The sequence below is a fragment of the Protopterus annectens genome, chromosome 2.part1, assembly GCF_019279795.1.
Source record: "Protopterus annectens isolate FY-2018-M chromosome 2.part1, PAN1.0, whole genome shotgun sequence".
NCBI lineage: Eukaryota > Metazoa > Chordata > Ceratodontiformes > Protopteridae > Protopterus > Protopterus annectens.
This window is the reverse complement of record NC_056729.1, coordinates 1787675321-1787694245: the sequence shown is the minus strand read 5'-3', so window position 1 is coordinate 1787694245 and position 18925 is coordinate 1787675321. Positions and strand designations below refer to the sequence as shown.

Here is an 18925-nt window from a genome sequence, read left to right as displayed (position 1 = left end):
AAAGATCTTGATTCCCTTTCTGCAGGAAGTGGATTTTTGGCAGTGGAGGCCTTCAATCCCTTGGGGCCTTGTGAAATGGTTTCAGGGTCAGCATTATGGCTTTTGAAGAGAAATTGGTGAGAGCTGGGTACTCTGTAATACCTATCAGGTTTGACTGGTGCAGGAGGCAAGAGAATCCGGGTTAAGACAAGCCTCCGAATAGACATCATCCAGTATGTCCAAAACAGGGGGTATAGCCAGAGGTCTGTGCTGAGGTAACAAAAGAAATTCCCTAAGTCTTTTCTTGGAATCTGAAAAGTCTTGGCCTTCCCAATGGAAGTGTTTCCTCAAGGTGTGTAAGGTTTCCCCAAAGGAAAAATCCTCAGGAGGGGATACAGAGGGAATGGACTGTTCTGCATCAGAATCCTCAAAAGGAGAGTAAGGGTGTTCCTCTGCATCAGAATGTTCTGATGAAATGGATCCCTGATCAGAAGAGGGAGAATCTTCCTCCACTCTGGGTCTCTTGTCTGGAGGGGGTTGAGAACCTCTGATAAGAGTAATTAAATCCTCAGCCATTCTAAGCATCTGTTTTTTAGGCATGGGACCTGGAGATGGGCCCTGTACAACAGGCCTCATGGGCTGCCTGGCTGCTTTGGATTTAGTAAAGGCCTTAATTGAAAAAGAAGATGAGGGCCTAAATACACCATGGGTGGAGGTGGACCTGTCCACATTAGTAGGCTCAACATTAGCAGAGGCTTCGGTTGTAGTCTGGGAAAGGGCCGAGGACCCAGCGGTCTCAGGTAGAGAGGACACCGCCAAAGGAGTGTCGTCGGTAGTCAGGGACTGCAAAGGCATCTCGCTGAGAACCGGACCACGGTGTAGCCTGTATTTGCGTGGGGACCGCGGGCCTCGCGTGTCGGTCCTTTTCCTTGCATTTTTTGGACAAAGCGGTAGTCTGAGTGTCCGACGACATTTTATAATCAAAAGCTTTACCAAAGTAGTGCTGGGCGAACTCCGCCCGACGCTTACTAGTGCGTTTATTGAAGGTAGCGCAAAAGCGACAGCCCGAGACGTCGTGGTCTGGGCCCAAACAAGGTATGCAGCGGGAATGGAAATCCTTATGCGGTATTTGCTTCCCACATGAAATACAATTATTAACTTTTTCTGACATCGGTCTGAGGCAAGAAAAGTTTCCCCAACAGGGTACTTAGCTTTAATGAAGACTTCGGATTCCAAAATATTCGTAATTCAAGAGCTGGCCGACCGGCACATGCTAACTGCTTCTGCTTCGGGCACCGCGCGGCAAAAAAGACTGAAGAACATGGCATCGGCTGTGTCTTATATACTCTGGCCTCACTGACGTCAGAAGAGAAAGCGACAACAGACGCCGGACCAAGACTTTGGAATTCGGCCGACCAAGGGACCGCCTGACGGCAGAAAACCCATCCGTGATTACTGCAGCTGTATGCACGATGAACATCCAGAAAATAAATGTCATACCACAGCTGTCATGGATTTAAACAGTAGTAGCCCTGTGCTGTTTTGTAGTTGCCTTCTTCATGAGACTGCATATTCACATGCACAAGCAGAAACGCAGTGGTGATGTCACAATGACACTCAGAAAAAAAAAAATACTTAAAAGTGGCAGCATTATGTTTCAGAGGAGTGCTGTGTTGCTCTATTGCCTTCTTCTGTTTTGTATACTGCAATTAATTTTCTTTACACTATGTTTAAATATGCAATTAAAAGCAGAACACAAGTAAAACTAGGGAAGAGACCACAGCTGTTTCTCTTGTGAATTGCACAGAAATTAGAACAGGTCAATTAAATCAACTGGAGCTGCTCTACGTCTGGCATCTTTTGCTAGAGGTCTAGAGCATTTCTGCTGATATCCAAGGCTAAAAAACAAAAAAAGTATATCTTGTGACTCTACTGCACTTTTTAAAATTTTTAAGTTATCAAGTCCAGCATCTGCTTACAGCATACATCTGAGGGGCCAATAAAGAAGTAACCTGCCAAAAAAGTGAATAAAATACACAAGTACAAGTATGAAAAAGGTGTTATTCTGCTGTCAGAGGATTAGAAATGTGATGTGTTCAAAGCATTTGTATTCACTTCCATGTGTGCGACGTCTGCAGCTGAAAAATTGCAACAAGTATATTTGCATCCTCCAAACACACTAAGATCATCACAGTGCCAGCTATCTAGAAAAAGATAAAAATGTTGCAGGGGTAAAAAAAAAAAAGGTTAAAAAAAAAAAGCATCTACTCTGAGTAGGACTATTCAAGTCAGATTCTCCGAGTCTCCAGTTCCACATTTAATCAATCAGTGCTCCTAACTTAATCTGTAAAAAGGCACCTGTGCTTACGGTACTAGCCTAGTTAAAATGAATATAAAGATAAGAAATTAAATATTAAGTAGAATAAGTGATATTTCTTCCCTTTTTACACTTACCTTGACAACACAGAATACCTCCCTCATGGAGGGCAGTCTTCATGAGTTGATAATAGGACTCTTTGAAGAGACTCTCTGCAGGACCTTGACAAGGAAAAAAAAAAAAGTCTCAGTTCAACAGAACATTTTAGAAATACAATTTAAGCTTTTCATGGACTAGGTTACTTTTCCCTTTTTCTCAAAATAGGTTTTCGGAGCGTAATGAGTTGGCAGACTACTCTGCCAGAAATATTAGGGTGAGCTTCCAGACATTTGAAATGCTGACATCATCTCTTCCCGAGCTACCACTTAATTCCTCATATGCAATCTCACCAGAGGCACCATTAGGATGCAAGAAGCCAAGTAATCAAAAGCGCTATGGAATTACCTTACTGTGGTAGTCTCCTCTTCTAGATGGAGAGGCAGAGGGAGTACATCGTCTTCTAGTAAAAAAGACCATCTCTAGCTTCATGTTTAACAGGTCTCCAAGAAAACTTCCTTTTGCTGGGTTATGTAGAGCTTGGCTAGATTGATAGAAAGCAGGGTAAAATGTAAGGCCTTGCAGGTTTCTTCTAGGGATGTCTGTTTGAATGACAGTCATCCAAGTATAGTTAAAACAAACGCTCTTTTTCCCTTACCAATCTTATTTTGTATTATTCAGGGTAAAAATGTCAAAATTTGCAAGGCAAATTCCTGCTTTACTTCAGTACCTAGGATTGAAAAACTGCCAAATTACAGTCTCCCAACTCTTTAGTTATCACCTACATCAGGGAATCCAGGGAGGAGTGCACCAAGGAGCTCAGACTAGGCCAAGTTACCATCTCTTCCGTCACATCCCTGTTTAAGACTCAATCTGCTTTGGGCCTCACCATCTTAAGCACGGTTTCCTGGTAATTAATCATGTAGGTCTGGCAATTTAAGGCTCTGAAAGCCAGGATAGCAGACATGTAAACCTTTTTTCTCCAAATATAAGTATTCTACTCTCCAAATGTTTGGGAAAAGGGATCTCTTTAGCTGATCTAACAGTGGCGTCCTACTGGTAACCCATACCTTACAAATTGTAATACTTGGCGACCATCCGACCTGAACCCAAAGTGTATCGGTTATATTTAATATACAGATCCGCAGGGTATCCCACTGAAATTTCACTTCATACGGAAGTGTCACTACATGTGCTTTGTGACCATGTGGACATGTAGTGCCGTGAGACTAGCAGCAGGAATCCTCGAAGATCGCTGCAGGTCTTATACTACACCTTCCTCATTGTTTTGTGAATCAGTGGTTCTATGTGGGCTACTTGTACTCCTGCTAACAATACAGCAAACAAGTTTGTCATACAAAGTGGCCTATATAACAATACATGTACTACTGCTAACGCACCATACAGTTTTGTCACTAAAAGTAAGATTATAAAATCCTGCAATAACTAACACTGAGCTAATTACACTGTTCAGCCAAGAGGAGGGCATCCTTCTACTCCAAAAACAATTCTTTGACTAAAAAGACAGCCACCTTCTTCAAATGTTAATTATAAAATTCAGAGTTCAGGCCATCCTCTCCTAAGTGCTTTATAGTTTTAAGAACAAAGACTTCAAATTTGCATTGTTAGGGCATCACTAATTTTCCACTGTTTTGCAAGTTAACCCGAACAGGATCAAGGCACCTTTCATACCCTTTTGGTGCATCACTCTGCATCTTCTCAATATGCATTCTGAGCTAACTGCATTGTCAGTGGCACAACAGGTAGCTCATTCACTCCAGTGCAGAAGGCTGTGGGTTCTATTCTCACACCAATATGATGGGTTGCTCACACTGCAGATAAGGGGGCTGCTGCATCCGAGTGCGCCACTATTTTGACGGGACTTTAAAACAGAGGCCTCATCTGCTTGAGTTGGTAATAGGTGCCAAAATGAGAAAGGGAAGTTCCCCTGATGTCTTGACCAAACTTCCCCCAGCAGTACAGATACCACCTTGGGTCTCCCCTGAAGAGAGGGTACTCGCCTACTGGGACTAACCTGGTTAAAAAAGGATATAGTTTGTCAGCAGTAAAAGATTCATCTGTTAATACACAAGATACAGACCCTAGCAGAAAACCCCTTCCTTCGTCTTTTGTCAGTACCTTTGTTCCTTAATAGCCCCCTATTTCCCCATTCTTTTGTCAGTACCTTTGTTCCTTAATAGCCCCTATTTCCCCATTCCTAAGTACTACATAGGATACCAAACCTACATCATTTATATGCTCCATTAAATCTGCTTCACTTCTGAGAGGAAGACAAGACTGAAAGTTGATGCTTCTCCCTGCTGTGGTTTCCCACACTTCTTGCTTCAAACCCTTATCTTACTTTGATTGCAGCATGCTTTGGGGTATTCAGTTATCTACTGGCTTCATATAAACACTGGGACATTCCTCATGGATTTAGTTGGGAGTGTATCCAAAACTCAACCTACATCAGCACTGGACTACAAAAATACAAAAGCAGTAATGTGTCCTACAATGTACCTCTAATAATTTATTATTATTTTATTTTACATTTGTTGACTGGGCTAGTCTAACCGGATGCATGTCCATTTTCAGTAGAGGCCCGGGGAGAAAAGCTCCAATGAAAACAGTAATAAAGTTAAAAGGTTACAATAAAAATAAACACAAACAGTAAGTAATCAGGTAGTAGGTTACAATAAAATAGTAAATAGCAGACATTTCAATATACATTGTATTGTACATAACTGACTTGTGTACAGTTTTTTTTTTTTTTTTTTTTAATTCCTGCTTTCATTTATTCCATCAAAGCAAGATCTTGACCATTACTTAAAAATTAAAAGAAATACACACTCATCAGATTCATTTTTTTTACTGCATTTGCTCCAGTCCCCATCTATCGAGTGTGATGGGAGTAGTGTCATTATCCACACAGGAATGGGAATAATTTTAAACCTATGTTCCCCATGTATACCCAGAGACCTTTGGATTTGGGTCTGCAATCAGCATTGCACAGGACTGTAAATAATTTAAACTCTATGTCCTGTCCCCTTAAGGAAAATGTTTTGCTGGCACTCCAGTCTCCACTGAGGGGCAAGAAAACAAAGCATACTTTCTTTGCTATGCACTGCCCCCCCCCCCCCAATCCAGACTGAGTGAGCAAGCTCAACTCTTCTCCCTTCTCCAGTACGTTTCTCCAGAGTGGTACAGAGGTCATCCAGTTTACAGTTAGGGCTGTATCCCGCTATAAAAAAAAAAAAAAAAAAAAAGACACACCCAACAGACCTAGCCTTTTCTATATCCCATCTCCAGTAGCTTCTACACTAAATCTCTATGTAGTGGCACATCCATCTTTTCACTTTTTGACTATACACATGGTAGTTCCCCTTACTGTATTTCTAACTTTTGCTAGGACTATCCTTGTCTATGCTTAATGATCCTGCTGTTCGTGTTATGAAGGCTCTTCTAGCAGTAAAGAGAACAGAAGTACTTGTGAATTAATCTCTACCATTCAAATACCACGAGATTTGAAAGAATCTTGCTCACTAGGGAATGCCAAAAATGAGGAAAGGAAAACCCAAATTTGTAACCATGGCGTCTTTGGCTTTGAATAATTACGCAATACAATCAAATCAGGACTATCACAAGATGCCTGGTAAAAAAAATCAGTGATCAGAAAGGATGTAGCATCAGGTGCATGTTGTAAACTCCTGTTATAACCACAGATTTCGCCAATCAGTAATCAGTGTTTTGCACCAGCAGGGAAGGGTCAAAATAGTCTAAACAATGGAAGAAACGGCAAGGGTATCTTGCCAGTTAACATCAGCCCTCTTGCCATATCTTAACTAGCAACTTCAACCTAGTAACTAAGTAAAAAAAAGTTATAGTATGTACTCACAATAACATTCCATCGGTGTTGGCCATTTTCATTTAGTCCGCTAATGGGTTTGGATCCGATCCTCTGATCAGACTCTGCCATTACACTAGTTCGTGGCCACCAAAAAACTTTTGAGCTCCTTCCCTACCCAAAACTCACCAACTCCTAACATCACTCAGATCTTGTTTGCTGCTTGACAGGAAGACCATTACGATTTACCACAAATGGAACTCAACACAAAAGGACAGTTGTGCCCTTGAAGCTTCTCGTTCCTGCAGGAGTCTGTCATTAACAATGGCGGGGGTTGGTAGGTGGGAAGTTAATGAAAATGGACAACACAGAAGGAATTTTATAGCAAGTACATGACCTCTTTATCTGGTGATGTCAATTTTCATTCATTCCTCAATTAATGGGCCAGAGTCCCCAACTACCTAAAATCCTGGGTGGACTCTAAGGAAGGATATCCCTGAGTACGGTTGAGCCAAAGGCTTCTCTTCCCCTTAAAACCAGAACTACTTTGAGTGATAAAATTATGAAGATTTGACCAAGTTGCAGCTGCACAAACTGTTCATGGAAACTCTAGATTGGAGCACAGAAGTCCCATGGAGCTGGTTGAACGAGGTTTTAGTAAGAGGAGATTCACCTTATTATAGACAAGTAAATAGAATCCGTCAACCATCTAGCTACAGTTAACTTTGTAACTGATCCATCCAATTTAGTATGTGCAAAGGAGATAAACAGCCAACCTGTCTTTTCATATTTCTTCTGTTCTGTGTAGGTAGAATTGTAATTGTCTATGGGCAACCAGTAAGTGAGCATATATTCCCATTTGCAAATTTAGGGAAGAAAACTGGCAAGTTTATGGACTGGTTGATGTTGAATTTTTGACACCAACTTAGGAAGGAAGGAAGCATTAATACACAGTGTGACTATCCTTATGAAAAATCAAATATGGAGGCTTAGGAGATGATGCTTGAAGTTTTGAAATTCTTCTAGCAATTGTAATTGCAAGTAGAAAGAGTTTTCCAGGTCAGGAATTTAAAATTACACTTGGCTGCTGGTTCAAAGGGAAAATGAATCAAGGCTTGCAATACCAAATTTAAAGTACCAAATTTAAATCCCATGTTGTGGGGTATTTATAAGAGGGTCTTAGCAGTAGAGTGCCTCTCAAGAAGGCTTTGCACAACAGATAGGAAGCCAGTGAAAATTTTTGAAATCCAATGTGAAAATTAGATGTTGCTGCTAGATGGACTTTTACAGTTGATGAGCTAGCAAATTCATTAAATATAAATTGCCAAAAATTCCAGAAAAAAAGACTGACCCCTTCTCAGCTCCAGTTCAATCTGATTTTACTCTGTCCAACAAACAAGCAAACCCTTTTCCATTTACTCCTGTAAAGTTTCAAGTAGAAGGTTTATGGGAGAATAAAAGTATGGAATGGATAGGAGAAGAGAGCACTGGCTGTATGGCTCTTAAAGGAAATGGAGAAGCCACACTTGTTAGTTTGAGGCTTGAAATATCCAGGTGAACTATGCCCGTCTGATAGGACAGTAGGTCTGGAATTACATCCTGAATCCAAGGTAGATACTGTAGGTGAGGCCATAGGAAAAGAAACAAAATCTGCCAAAGCCAGTAAGACTCACGAGGATGACCGCATTTCAACTGGCCTTTCTGCAGGAATTTGGGAATTGGGGGCAGTCATAGGGTAATCACACAGAAGACTGGGAGGCCAATCATGGAGTACACCATCTCTCTGTGATTCCCTTGGCAAAGGGATTAGGGCAAAAAAGCTGCTGCACCTGTTCAAGGGAGAGGCAAAAAAGATTGCAGCAAAGCTGGCCACACTGACTGAAAATCATATCAGTCACTGTTGAGGGACCACTCGTGAGGTAGTAAGATGAATCTGCTCAGTTTGTCTGCTATCATTTTGGACTTCCCCAGAATATGATTTGCTGTTAGAAAGTGGTTGGAAGATATCACCCATTGCCACTGTCTGAAGGCTTCTTGACACAGTGGATAAAATCTACTTCCCCCTTGTTTGTTGATGTACAAAACTACTGACATGTCTGTCCAGATTGCAATTGTTCCGAGAGGAAGACAGTCTTGGAATACCTGCAATGCCAAAATCACTGTTCTCATTTCCAAGACACTGATATCTGAATTGGCCTCTTCGGGGAACCAAGTGCTTTGGACTGTGTTCTTCAGAAAATGCCCTCCCCACCCAATCTGGGAAGCATCCATGGTCACTATAGCCTTGGGCTGGGGAAGATGAAAGGATGGCCTTGTAATACCTGTTGCAACTACATCCACCAGCAAAAGTATCTTTTGCATATCTGCGTTATCTTAATCTTTGCTGACATGGGTTACGAAAGCATTCACCACTGTGTTGATGGAATCAATTGTAGAATTCTCATGTGGAATCTTGCTAAAGAAACTAAAATTATTGCCTCCGACTTTGATCCAAGGGCTTGCAGAATTTATAGAGCAGAAATTCTGGTACTGCAAATTATTTTCCTGACCTGCAACCTTATCATTTGCACTCTTGATAGAGGAAGGGAAGCTACCATAGATACTGTGTCAAACACTACCCCTATGAATTTTAATGTCTGGGTTCGTTCTAGGACATACATGTTGTGATTTACAGTTACTCCAAGATGTAAACAAGTCTGTAGCACTTGATCTAGTGCTTTTATCACTCCATGCCTGATCTGGATGTTAATGAGCCAGTCATCTAGTTATGGAAACTACCCTGAATCCCTGCAGTCTCAAGTGAGCTGTTACTACTGTCAAACATTTGAACACACTGGGATCTGCAGTGAGGCCAAAGGGCACTGCTATGAATTGGTAGTGACTGGCTCTTAGTGTATGTAACTTCTGAACTGTGTTAATTTTTATGTGACCATACACATCCTGAAGGTTCATCAAGCACATCCAGGCTTTGTCCAGAAAGGGCAGAATGGACTGAACCATGACCACTCCAACTTTGTGTGCCAAACTGACTTGTTTAATACAGGCTTCCAGTCTGTTTTCTTTGGGACTAAAAATCTTGAGTAAGTTCCAGATTCTATTTGGTCTGGTGGGACTACTTGGATGTCTCTTTCTTAGCAGCTGTTAGAATTTCTAGTGCTGTTGCCGCTTTCCTCTGATTGGGTGAACCATTGGAAATTTTTCTTAATGGAGGGAGTAGGGAAAAGGGAATTTTATAACCTCTATAAATAATCCCCTGCACCCAATTGTCTTCTGTTATGTCTAGCTAGGTTCTGTAATGCAGGGATAAGCAACCCCCGACTTGTCTCAAGAGGTGGACAATCTGGCCTCCTTTCAGAAACACTGAAAAGGTCCATCAGAAAAATAATGTCTAGATTCCTGGTTTTGCGGGCATCCTCTGCCATGAGAGCATCAACTTCCATTATAGTTCCCCCAGAGGCAGAGAAGGAAGCCATCACCACAAGTGTCCTAGAAAGGACCCTGGGACATTCCGAATGACATTTTTCGACCTCCCTGTTGATTTGTGGAAAAGGTCTTTTGAGGGGTAGAAAAAGGCATGACCAATGCAGAGAGGGTCTTTACCATCTTTCTCACACCTGGAGTGTGTGTACTGTGGGGACCTGGAGTGTGTGTACTGTGGGGCCAAACAAAGAAGTGCCATCAAAAAGGAGCACTAAAGAATGAGGACTTCAAGGGTTATGCAAAAATCACACTGGCACATCCAGGCCTGCCTCCTAAAATACCTGAATCTGCAGGCCTCGAGGTGCTTTCTGAAGTGTGCAAGATAAGCCTCATGGAGGAGCTTGAAATAGTCCATAGGGTAGCAAACAGTGACTACTAAAAGATTCAGTCTCAGCAGTTTCAGTTCCAGAAATATTTTGATAGCTCTTTAATCAATTCTGTTTGAAGTTTTGTAAAAAAAGTGTCAGATAGTTCAGGGATCGGATGACATCGCAAAAGTCAATGAAGCATAAATATGCTTTCCAAATGTCAGTTGTCCTAAACTGTTAGGAGGAACAGTGGAACTTTGAGCAAGTTCCTTTTTTGGAGCTACCACCTTGACTATAGCATCCACTGGCACCCCTATAACCCCAAATTCTCTTATTGGAGGATCCAGGATCCAGTTAGGTCGCTTGGAGAGTTGCTCAACTGAATCTGGTTCCTTCCATGCCCACCTAGAGACCAAATCAATGAGCTCATTAGTGGGCGGAGTAACCCAGGAGGGTAGACAGGCCAACTCCAAAGGCCTCCAGAAATAAATTCCTCAGAAGAAGGGTCTCGGGAAGGCCAACCACCCTTCTGCTTAAAGATCAAGAATTTCTCCAGATGAAATGTCATCAGATGATGATTCTGGGGACCAGTCTCCATCAAAACAAGTAGCCTCAGTAACCAACTCTTGGAGCGTCCACATGCCTCCTTTTGCACTTTCTCTTCCTAGGACTCAACCGGTGGGATGGTCAGGTGAAGTATCATAAGAGATTAGAATACCCTGCTGGGAAGTCTGAAAACCATAAGCTAGCTGTCCCTGTGGGGTAGAATGTTGAGGCTACAGGCACAAAGATATCTGAGAAGTAGAGAGGACTCTAGGGGTTAAGATCATTCTGATCTACCGGAGCCAAGAGCACTCTTAAGTTTGAAGGCAGATTGCTCTAGAGAGAAGCAAGACAATGGGGTAAAGAAAGTAAGTTTCTGACCAACCTCCCTCCACTCTGAAAACAACACACACAAGGTGGAAGTCTGAGACAAGCTGTCCAGTGCCAAGGCTACAAGAGGAAGAGTCTGCTTCCAAAACCTCTGAATCGACTAACCTCCCAGATCCAACAGGGATGGTTTGGCATCAAGAAAGTCGGAGCCGGTGCACTCAGAGCAACATTCGGATCCGAAGAAAGTGCTTTCTTTTGATCCGAACCAAACAGACTATGAAGGCTCGGAAAAAGAACTCTAAAGCCACAGGCTGGATTACAGAAGTTGTAATGGGTGGGGTAGTGAAAGATCGGTCTTCCTGACCTGAAGGGGTAGCAGCCATTAAGAAACCCATTCTGAATTTGTGCTATGAGGAATTTCCTCAACATTCTTTCCACATCTGCTTAAGTAAGACTCGTGAAAGAATGACAAGTTACTAGGGATGGAGATACGGAATGCCTTTCCAAAAATGCAGAAGGCACTCTGGATGGAAATGGATCCAAATTGGAGTATGTAGTCCTGGGTAGACAATTTGAATCCAAGACAGCAGGATTATATGCAGATTTGGTTGAAAGCGAAGAAGGTTGCACCATAAGGCTCGGATCTGATTTATTTTCTTAGCAGGTTCCAACAAAGAGGCGGAAGCCTCAGAAGGTTTAGACCACTTCAATGGGTCTTTAGCTTTCTGTTTGGAGGACTCTGCCCCATTGATGGTTTCAGAAAGAGGTGGTCAGCAAACCCTTTTAAGATTAATTTATTACTCCTGTCGGCAACAGCAGCACGAGGATTAAACTTGTTGCAAATGCTGTAATCGATCTTTAAATGATTTGGGGCCAAGCAATAGACTCAAAGAGAAAAGACATGAGGTAGGCTGCCAGAGGGCATTTATAAGCCTAGCCAGAGTGTGTCGGCTTTCGCCGCCCCATTGATTAACTAAATGATCCTCTGTCAAGCAGAGCCAATGAAGTGATCTCAGGGGTGTATATTCTGTTACCCATCCACTCGTCAACGTTTCTCTTGAAAAGTGTTAGTGAGGGGCTGTGCTCGATGTAATTTGGAATTTTGTTCCAAAGCATGGGGAGTCTCTGTGACAGTAATCTATCCCTCCAGCATGTTCTATTTATTGTGGCGAGGTTTACCTCACTAGAGCACATGGCTCAGTGACTTTACGTCTGCGCGTGTGTGTGTGTGTGTGTATATATATATATGTGTATATATAGATAGATATAGATAGAGAGATAGATATAGATAGAGAGATAGATATAGATAGAGAGATAGATATAGATAGAGAGATAGATATAGATAGAGAGATAGAGAGATAGATATAGATAGAGAGATAGAGAGATAGATATAGATAGAGAGATAGAGAGATAGATATAGATAGAGAGATAGAGAGATAGATATAGATAGAGAGATAGAGAGATATAGATACATAGATATATATATATACACACATACACAATTTTTTTTTTTTAAATATTAGGAAAGGACAGAACAGGTAAAGTACCACCCATGGTACTGAAGAAATTACACAAGTAGTAATAGAAAAGAAAGTTGTACCAGCAAAAAGACAAAGAAAATGGTGCAAATGATTTCTCTCTCAAAACAGTTTATATCCCACTCTAGCTCGATAACTTGAAGGCGACAATGTCTAGATGTGAAAGCGGCAAACAAGATCTTACAGATATTAGGAGTTGGTGCATTATGGGTAGGGAAGGAGACAGTTTTTTGGTGGCCATGAACTAGTGGAATGTCCAAGTTGGATCAGATCAAAACCCATTAGCTGAGGAATGCAAGTAAAATTATCAAGATCTGTATTTAACATTTCTCTTGGCAGATGAAATTAGTTCCCGCAACAAATGTGTAATTTACAAAAATCACCAACGCCAAAGATGCGTAACACGTCTGTGGAAAACTTCCTTGTAATCACAGAAGAAACAGGTCAGATAGCCCAAATGAATAAAAGCCACAAAATTTATTGCACAATCCTCGTTAAGCGCTTTCACCTACTCAAAACGTAGGCTTCATCAGAACATTTTAAAGTTAAAATTCAGTTGCTTATATATTATTTGATTTTGGCGCCAATACTAGCTACTACATAGAATTAAAGTGATATACACTAAAAACATTTTCACAAGACTAAAGAGTCTTTTCATAAAAAACACACAACAAAAGTTATGCCTTAAACAATTTAAAACACATCAAATTATTTTAAAAATGCAATATTGTACAGTGTATTAGATGTATTCTAATATACTTTTCATAGATATACTTTCATTTAAGCCAGGAGGGGAAGTAGCATCTGTTAATATTTGCCAATAACATTCCTTAAATGACAAATAATTCTTTATATTACCCCCCCGGGATTAGATTTAACCATCTCTAAAATACCAAATCTAAATTGGTGTTCTGTCCCTTTATTCATAACATGCTTTGCCTTGTGCAGGAGGTATATACGCCATTTGTTCAGAGAGTTTGTGTTTAGCTGCACTAGTTCTGTAATTTACAAAAATGGACCCTACTCGAAACTAAACTTTACTCCAACTTGGAGAAGTCCTTGAAATGAATGGGTTGAATACAGCACCCACAGCTAAGCAGCACATCACTATCAGGACTGTTAAAAACAATAAATATCCAACAGTTTTGCAAGTTTTTAAGCTACCCCAAGCTGAAACCTTTTAGAATTTGACTGTTCTGCAATAATGAGGAAAATGTATGCACTGATGATGAAAAATCAGGAAAAGCAACTCCCTTAAAGACAAGAGCTACCTTATATGACTGAACAAGAAACTAAGTGGTTCAAGTCCATCAAGGCCAGCTATGAGGTCAGGATAGACTTGTAAGCCAAGGACACTCAGAAGGCCTTCAGCTATGTAACAGTGTAATGAACTGGTGGCAAAAAATACCACGTACACCGATCAGGGTGACATAGCATATCCACTGGCTGATAACTTCACCCCCTACTCCCTCCAGCTCCACAAGGTGAAATTCCTTTCAAAGTGCTTCCCCTCCGGTATCAAAGGCCAGGTGCTAGCAGCACTTGCTAAAGCCAAGACCACCACCCCTACATGGGTCCTGACATCTCCGTCTGGCTCCTGAACAATCTAAAACATGACCTGCTAGATCCACTTGAGGCACTCCAACTACAGCCTTGAAACAGGCTATATTCCAAGTGAATGGAGGACTGAAACAGTTATTCCCCTCCACAAGGACGAACCATGAACTGACCCAGAGAACTACAAACCTATTAGTCTAACAAGCCTAATATGCAAAGCCATGGAACGAATTATCATGGAAATGATGAATAAGGACACAGAACATGCAGACGCTGGACCCATCCCAATTTGTCTTTGCTATGGAAGGTCATGTCTACATAACCCGGTAGATTTCTTTGAGAGGATCACCAATGCAATGGATGAAGGTAAAAGTGCATACAGCATATTTTGACCTGGTTAAGGTACTTGATACAATACCCCACTCAGGCATGCTGACAAGCTCTCTGAGCTAGGTATAAATCTTTACATAACTCAATGGATTGCCAGTTGGATCAGAGCAGTGAGACCACCCCCACACAGACAGCCATCAACAGTGGAATACACCAGGACTCTGTTCTAAGCCCACGCCTGTTTGGCATCTACTTCTTGGAAGTCAAGGCTAACGATAAAGGTCTCTGGCTCACCAAGTTTGCAAAGGACTATAAATTGGGAGCTACTATAGTCCCCCCAGAAGACACAATCTTGCAACTAGGTTTAACAAGTTCAAATAACTGGTACCAATGCCATGGCACAAAACTCAATGCAAAAAAAAAAAAAAAAAAAAAAACACATTAGAATTGCCTTTGGGAAAGTGTCAAAACAAGTTAATTACTCCATCGATAAAAATGCCCCCAAGAGTCAACCCCGTATTAAGGTGTCTGGGAACATTTGTAAACAGCAATATGGCCTTTAATCAACATGTAACCAAGATAATAAAATACTTCTTAAATCACCCAATTCATAGGTACGGGTTTTGGCATCCATGTCTAAGCTACAGCATCACTGTACTCAGCCCTCACACCTGTCACTGAATACAATGCACCCTTTGGCACATATCTAACCATACACTTGCAACAGCTGGAATGCCAACAAAAGTTCTCACCAGGAGAATTCAGGGTATAAAATGCCCTGTCCTATACCGATTGCCTAAATGCTCAGTGTCTGTACTCTCCTACTGACAGGGGATCTCTGCCTGGCTTACAGGGCTTCCTCATTAACTAAACAGAATATGCTATAGACACAGAGGTGTCCCAAAGGATCCCTCACTATGGAGCAGGCTCCCCCATCCATGTAAACAGAGATCATCCTTGACCTTATTCAAACAAAATCTTGACAAAGTGATAGAAAATCACAAATTCGCCCCCAGTCTGGTTCCCATGTCCTTTATGGAGAGAGGCAGTCAATAAGAAAAGTATTACACCTTAGCTACCAAACTTACATGCCCCCCCCCCATGTGATACTTGGGACTGAAATGGTTTGGCGTCTGTGGCTAGGCTTGTAAGTGTCCTAGTGGTTATTAGCCTAGTAACAACCTATGAACCATTCACTTGACAACCTGGTTTTACTTCTTCTAATCATTCATTGATTTTCTGTTAGCCTGCTTAATCCAGTTCAGTACTACAGCAGTATCGCAGCCTATCCAGACACTCAGTGGGCAAGACAAAATGAAAATATTTTTGAACACAGCAAGAGGCCTCCTCAAGATGCATGCGTGCATGTATGCATAAGGCACACAAAAGCTTGCACATTTGCAAACACTAAAATTACACGTATACCTAGGAAGCCACATCTTTAGGAACCAATTCTTCTGGCCAGACAACAGCCAAAGGGTCCTTAGATCATTCTACCCATCTAGTTATCAATAAATAAAATTAAATAAATTTTTCCAGTCAAGCACTAATACGACCCATAATTCACTTATCACTTTGACAAAATGACCTATGTGACTACATCTACTACTGTAATTAATCCATTAACATCAACTACTACTGATCAAAGCCAAACCACAAACATGTCAAGTGCAACTTTCTTACCTACTGGATCCGAAGAATCTGTGATGATGACATCAAATGCATCCTGGTTCTGTTTCATAAATTCAAACCCATCTCCAACATGAAGTGTCAGCTTAGGGTTGGAATATCCTTGTGACATACCAGGAAGGTACTTCTTGGAAACTGTTATAACATCCTGCAAAGCATGAATTGTTTTTAAAGAGTTTAGCACCAGTTTCTTTCAACTATTATTTTGTTGCAGATCCATTTCAGTTATATGTATAAGGTTTGAACTATGCAACAAAGTCCATTCAATGGAACCTGGAAACATTTCAAATTACAAAGTACAGTTCAACAGCAGGTATTACAATGTTATACTGACTGGGGAAAGTTCTGCAGCTGTTCAGCAAAAAAGGAATGGAACCTCCAAACAGGACTTTCAGTAACCTACAGGAAGATACAAGACAAATGCACACAGACCTGGTTAAAATAAACCAAATACTGATGGGAGTACATCAACACAAGTAGCAAAACACTGGAAAAAAAAATGGAAGAAACTTTGAACAGATATTCAGATGAGGTGATAAAGCTGCAAAAATCAGAGGCTGAAATGAAGAAAATGCTGGCTAAATATGACACTGCTCAGGCAGGTTTCAAAAAAAGAGAATTAGAGGACATACGGAAAACCTGAGATTTTCAGCTATACCACAGAAGCTGGAAGGAACAGACCATTCATTTTATGAAACCACAAATAAGCAACTTGACTGGTATTTCACAGAAGGAGTTGAAAGGGCACAGTGTGTATGGTCCAAACCTGGCCTTGAGAAAGCAACCTATAACTTTAATAGTAAAGATCCAATCCTACCAGCAGAAGAGGATTCCAACAAAACTGTGGCAGAGGGACAAAATACTAAAAGTGGGAGGCAGCAGTGTGTTTGTGGAAAATGATTACCCACTGTACACCAGGCAGAAGAGGAGTAAATTCATTCCACTATTCAGGGCATGTTGAGAGACAGGTTTGAGATTCAAACTGCTGTACCCAGCTGACTTCAAGGTATTCTTCCTTGGAGAGACAAAATCATTTTTTGATGAAGTACATGCTAACGAGGAAATACAAAAGTCGGTCCAACAAAAAGTGAGCTGTGAAACATAAGATTCTGCCTCTTATTCTTCTGGCAAAGACCACAGAGAGACTGTACCTGTGAAACATTTCCCACTGTTTCAGAAAATGCTGGATAGAAGGAAGGCAGTGCAAGAATTAACTAGAAGAAGGATTTCAATGCAATAACATTTGTGAAATGAGACAGAAAAGAAAAAAATCTGGAAATATTAGACTTTTCAGAATCTGTTGGACTTGTGGGGAACTCTAAAGCATATGCCATTCTTCATGTCAACAATGTTCAAAGAATGCTTTGGGGAGGGGAAGAGAAGTTCTCAGTTTAGGTTCATAGGTTCATACTAGGCTATCTGCCCTAGGGCATTTATAAGCCTAGCCAGAGTGTGTGGCTTTCACCACCCCTTAGGATGAGAATACTATACCCATTAGTTTGCTGTGCCTCTGTCCAGCAGTGATACAGAGATGATTCCTGGGGTAAACCTACGATCTCCCATCCACTCGTCAAGATTTCTCTTGAACAGAGTCAGTGAGGGCCTCTGCCTCACATGGACTGGGATTCTGTTCCATAGGTGTAGGGAGTCTCTGGGTGATGAATCTGTCCCTCCAGCACGTCCTATTTATATCCGTGTTGAGGTTTAAGTCTCTTGCTCTCGTGGCTCTGGTGGATTTGGATTTTTTTGAGGTGGAGCAGGTCCATTAATTCTGGGTTGGACATGGCCTTGTATGTCAGGCACAGATCACCTCTGAGCAGACGGTATGCGACTGAATAGATGAAAAGTAAACAGCGTTTCACCGCTTTCACAAAGCAGCTTCCTCAGAAGTGATGAATATTTAATAAAAAAACACACACATTAAATACTGGCAGGAAATGACATGACAGCTTGACATCGTGATTTAAAAAGCTATTAGCCCTACTTTAAAGTGTTTAATAAATTTATAACATACAATTTTAAAAAATGTGTTTCATCCACTGAACACTAAAAGTGCAAAACTAAAATAGTTAATCTAAAGTATGTAAATATACTTTTAGAAAGGTAAACAAAGCTTATCCTAAACTTGAGGTCCCTAGGCAGTTTATAGGACCTTCAACTGATGGTACAATGGGCATGACACACCATGATACCATCATTGAAGAAGAATTAGAGACCAACAATGATGGTCAATATGAAGATCATAACCAGGGACCTAGGCGTAGCAATAGAATCAGATCATATAATAATAATAACAACAACAGCAAAAATAATTTTTTAGGGACAAGAAACAGACAGACTCCCAAGAGGAAGAACAAAAAAAGATATTAATTGAACCAGAATATGCTATGTGTCCAGAAGTTGATTCCACTGATAGTTTACCCTACTATTAAAAATCAAAAAGGTGACTTTATTATTTATAATTTCTCTGACATTTGTCTTGACGAAGCATTAGTGGAATTATTATCTTTTGGAAATACATTTGTCCCTAGTAAACAAGTCAATATGGCGAAGGTAATTATTGACCTCAAGTGTTTTGTACGTAAACTAAATTTAAAACTTTTGTTTTGTGATGAGTCTACCAATGTACAGTCTAAGTTAAAGCTTCAGAGTACTTTTAACCCGCCATTACACTCAATCTTGCAGACGTTTGAAAATGTCTGTGAGGCTGATTTTAGACATTTGTGTTCAAAATTTCCTGCCAAAGAACACTCAGTAAAAACAATGTTACTAATGAACAGGCCCTAGCCCTTGAGAACCTCCGTAGGTCATCTGTCAGGTTAATGAAACCGGACAAAGGAGGTGGACTTGTGGTGTTCGACAAGGCAGAGTACCAAAGAAGAATGTTATTAGTACTGAATTCAACTGCCTATAG

General features: G+C 40.9%; 1 protein-coding gene across 1 annotated transcript in view; it reads right to left on the bottom strand.

Annotated features, from left to right (window-relative positions):
• The window catches only part of LOC122795033 (spermidine synthase-like), a 116773-nt gene that overhangs the window by 53109 nt on the left and 44739 nt on the right, over nucleotides 1-18925 (bottom strand). Inside the window, exons 2-3 of the mRNA XM_044063614.1 lie at nucleotides 16006-16201; nucleotides 2434-2517 (exon numbers count right to left, since the gene is read on the bottom strand). Coding sequence (XP_043919549.1) covers nucleotides 2434-2517; nucleotides 16006-16201 — 280 coding nt within the window. The remainder of the gene's footprint in view (nucleotides 1-2433; nucleotides 2518-16005; nucleotides 16202-18925) is intronic.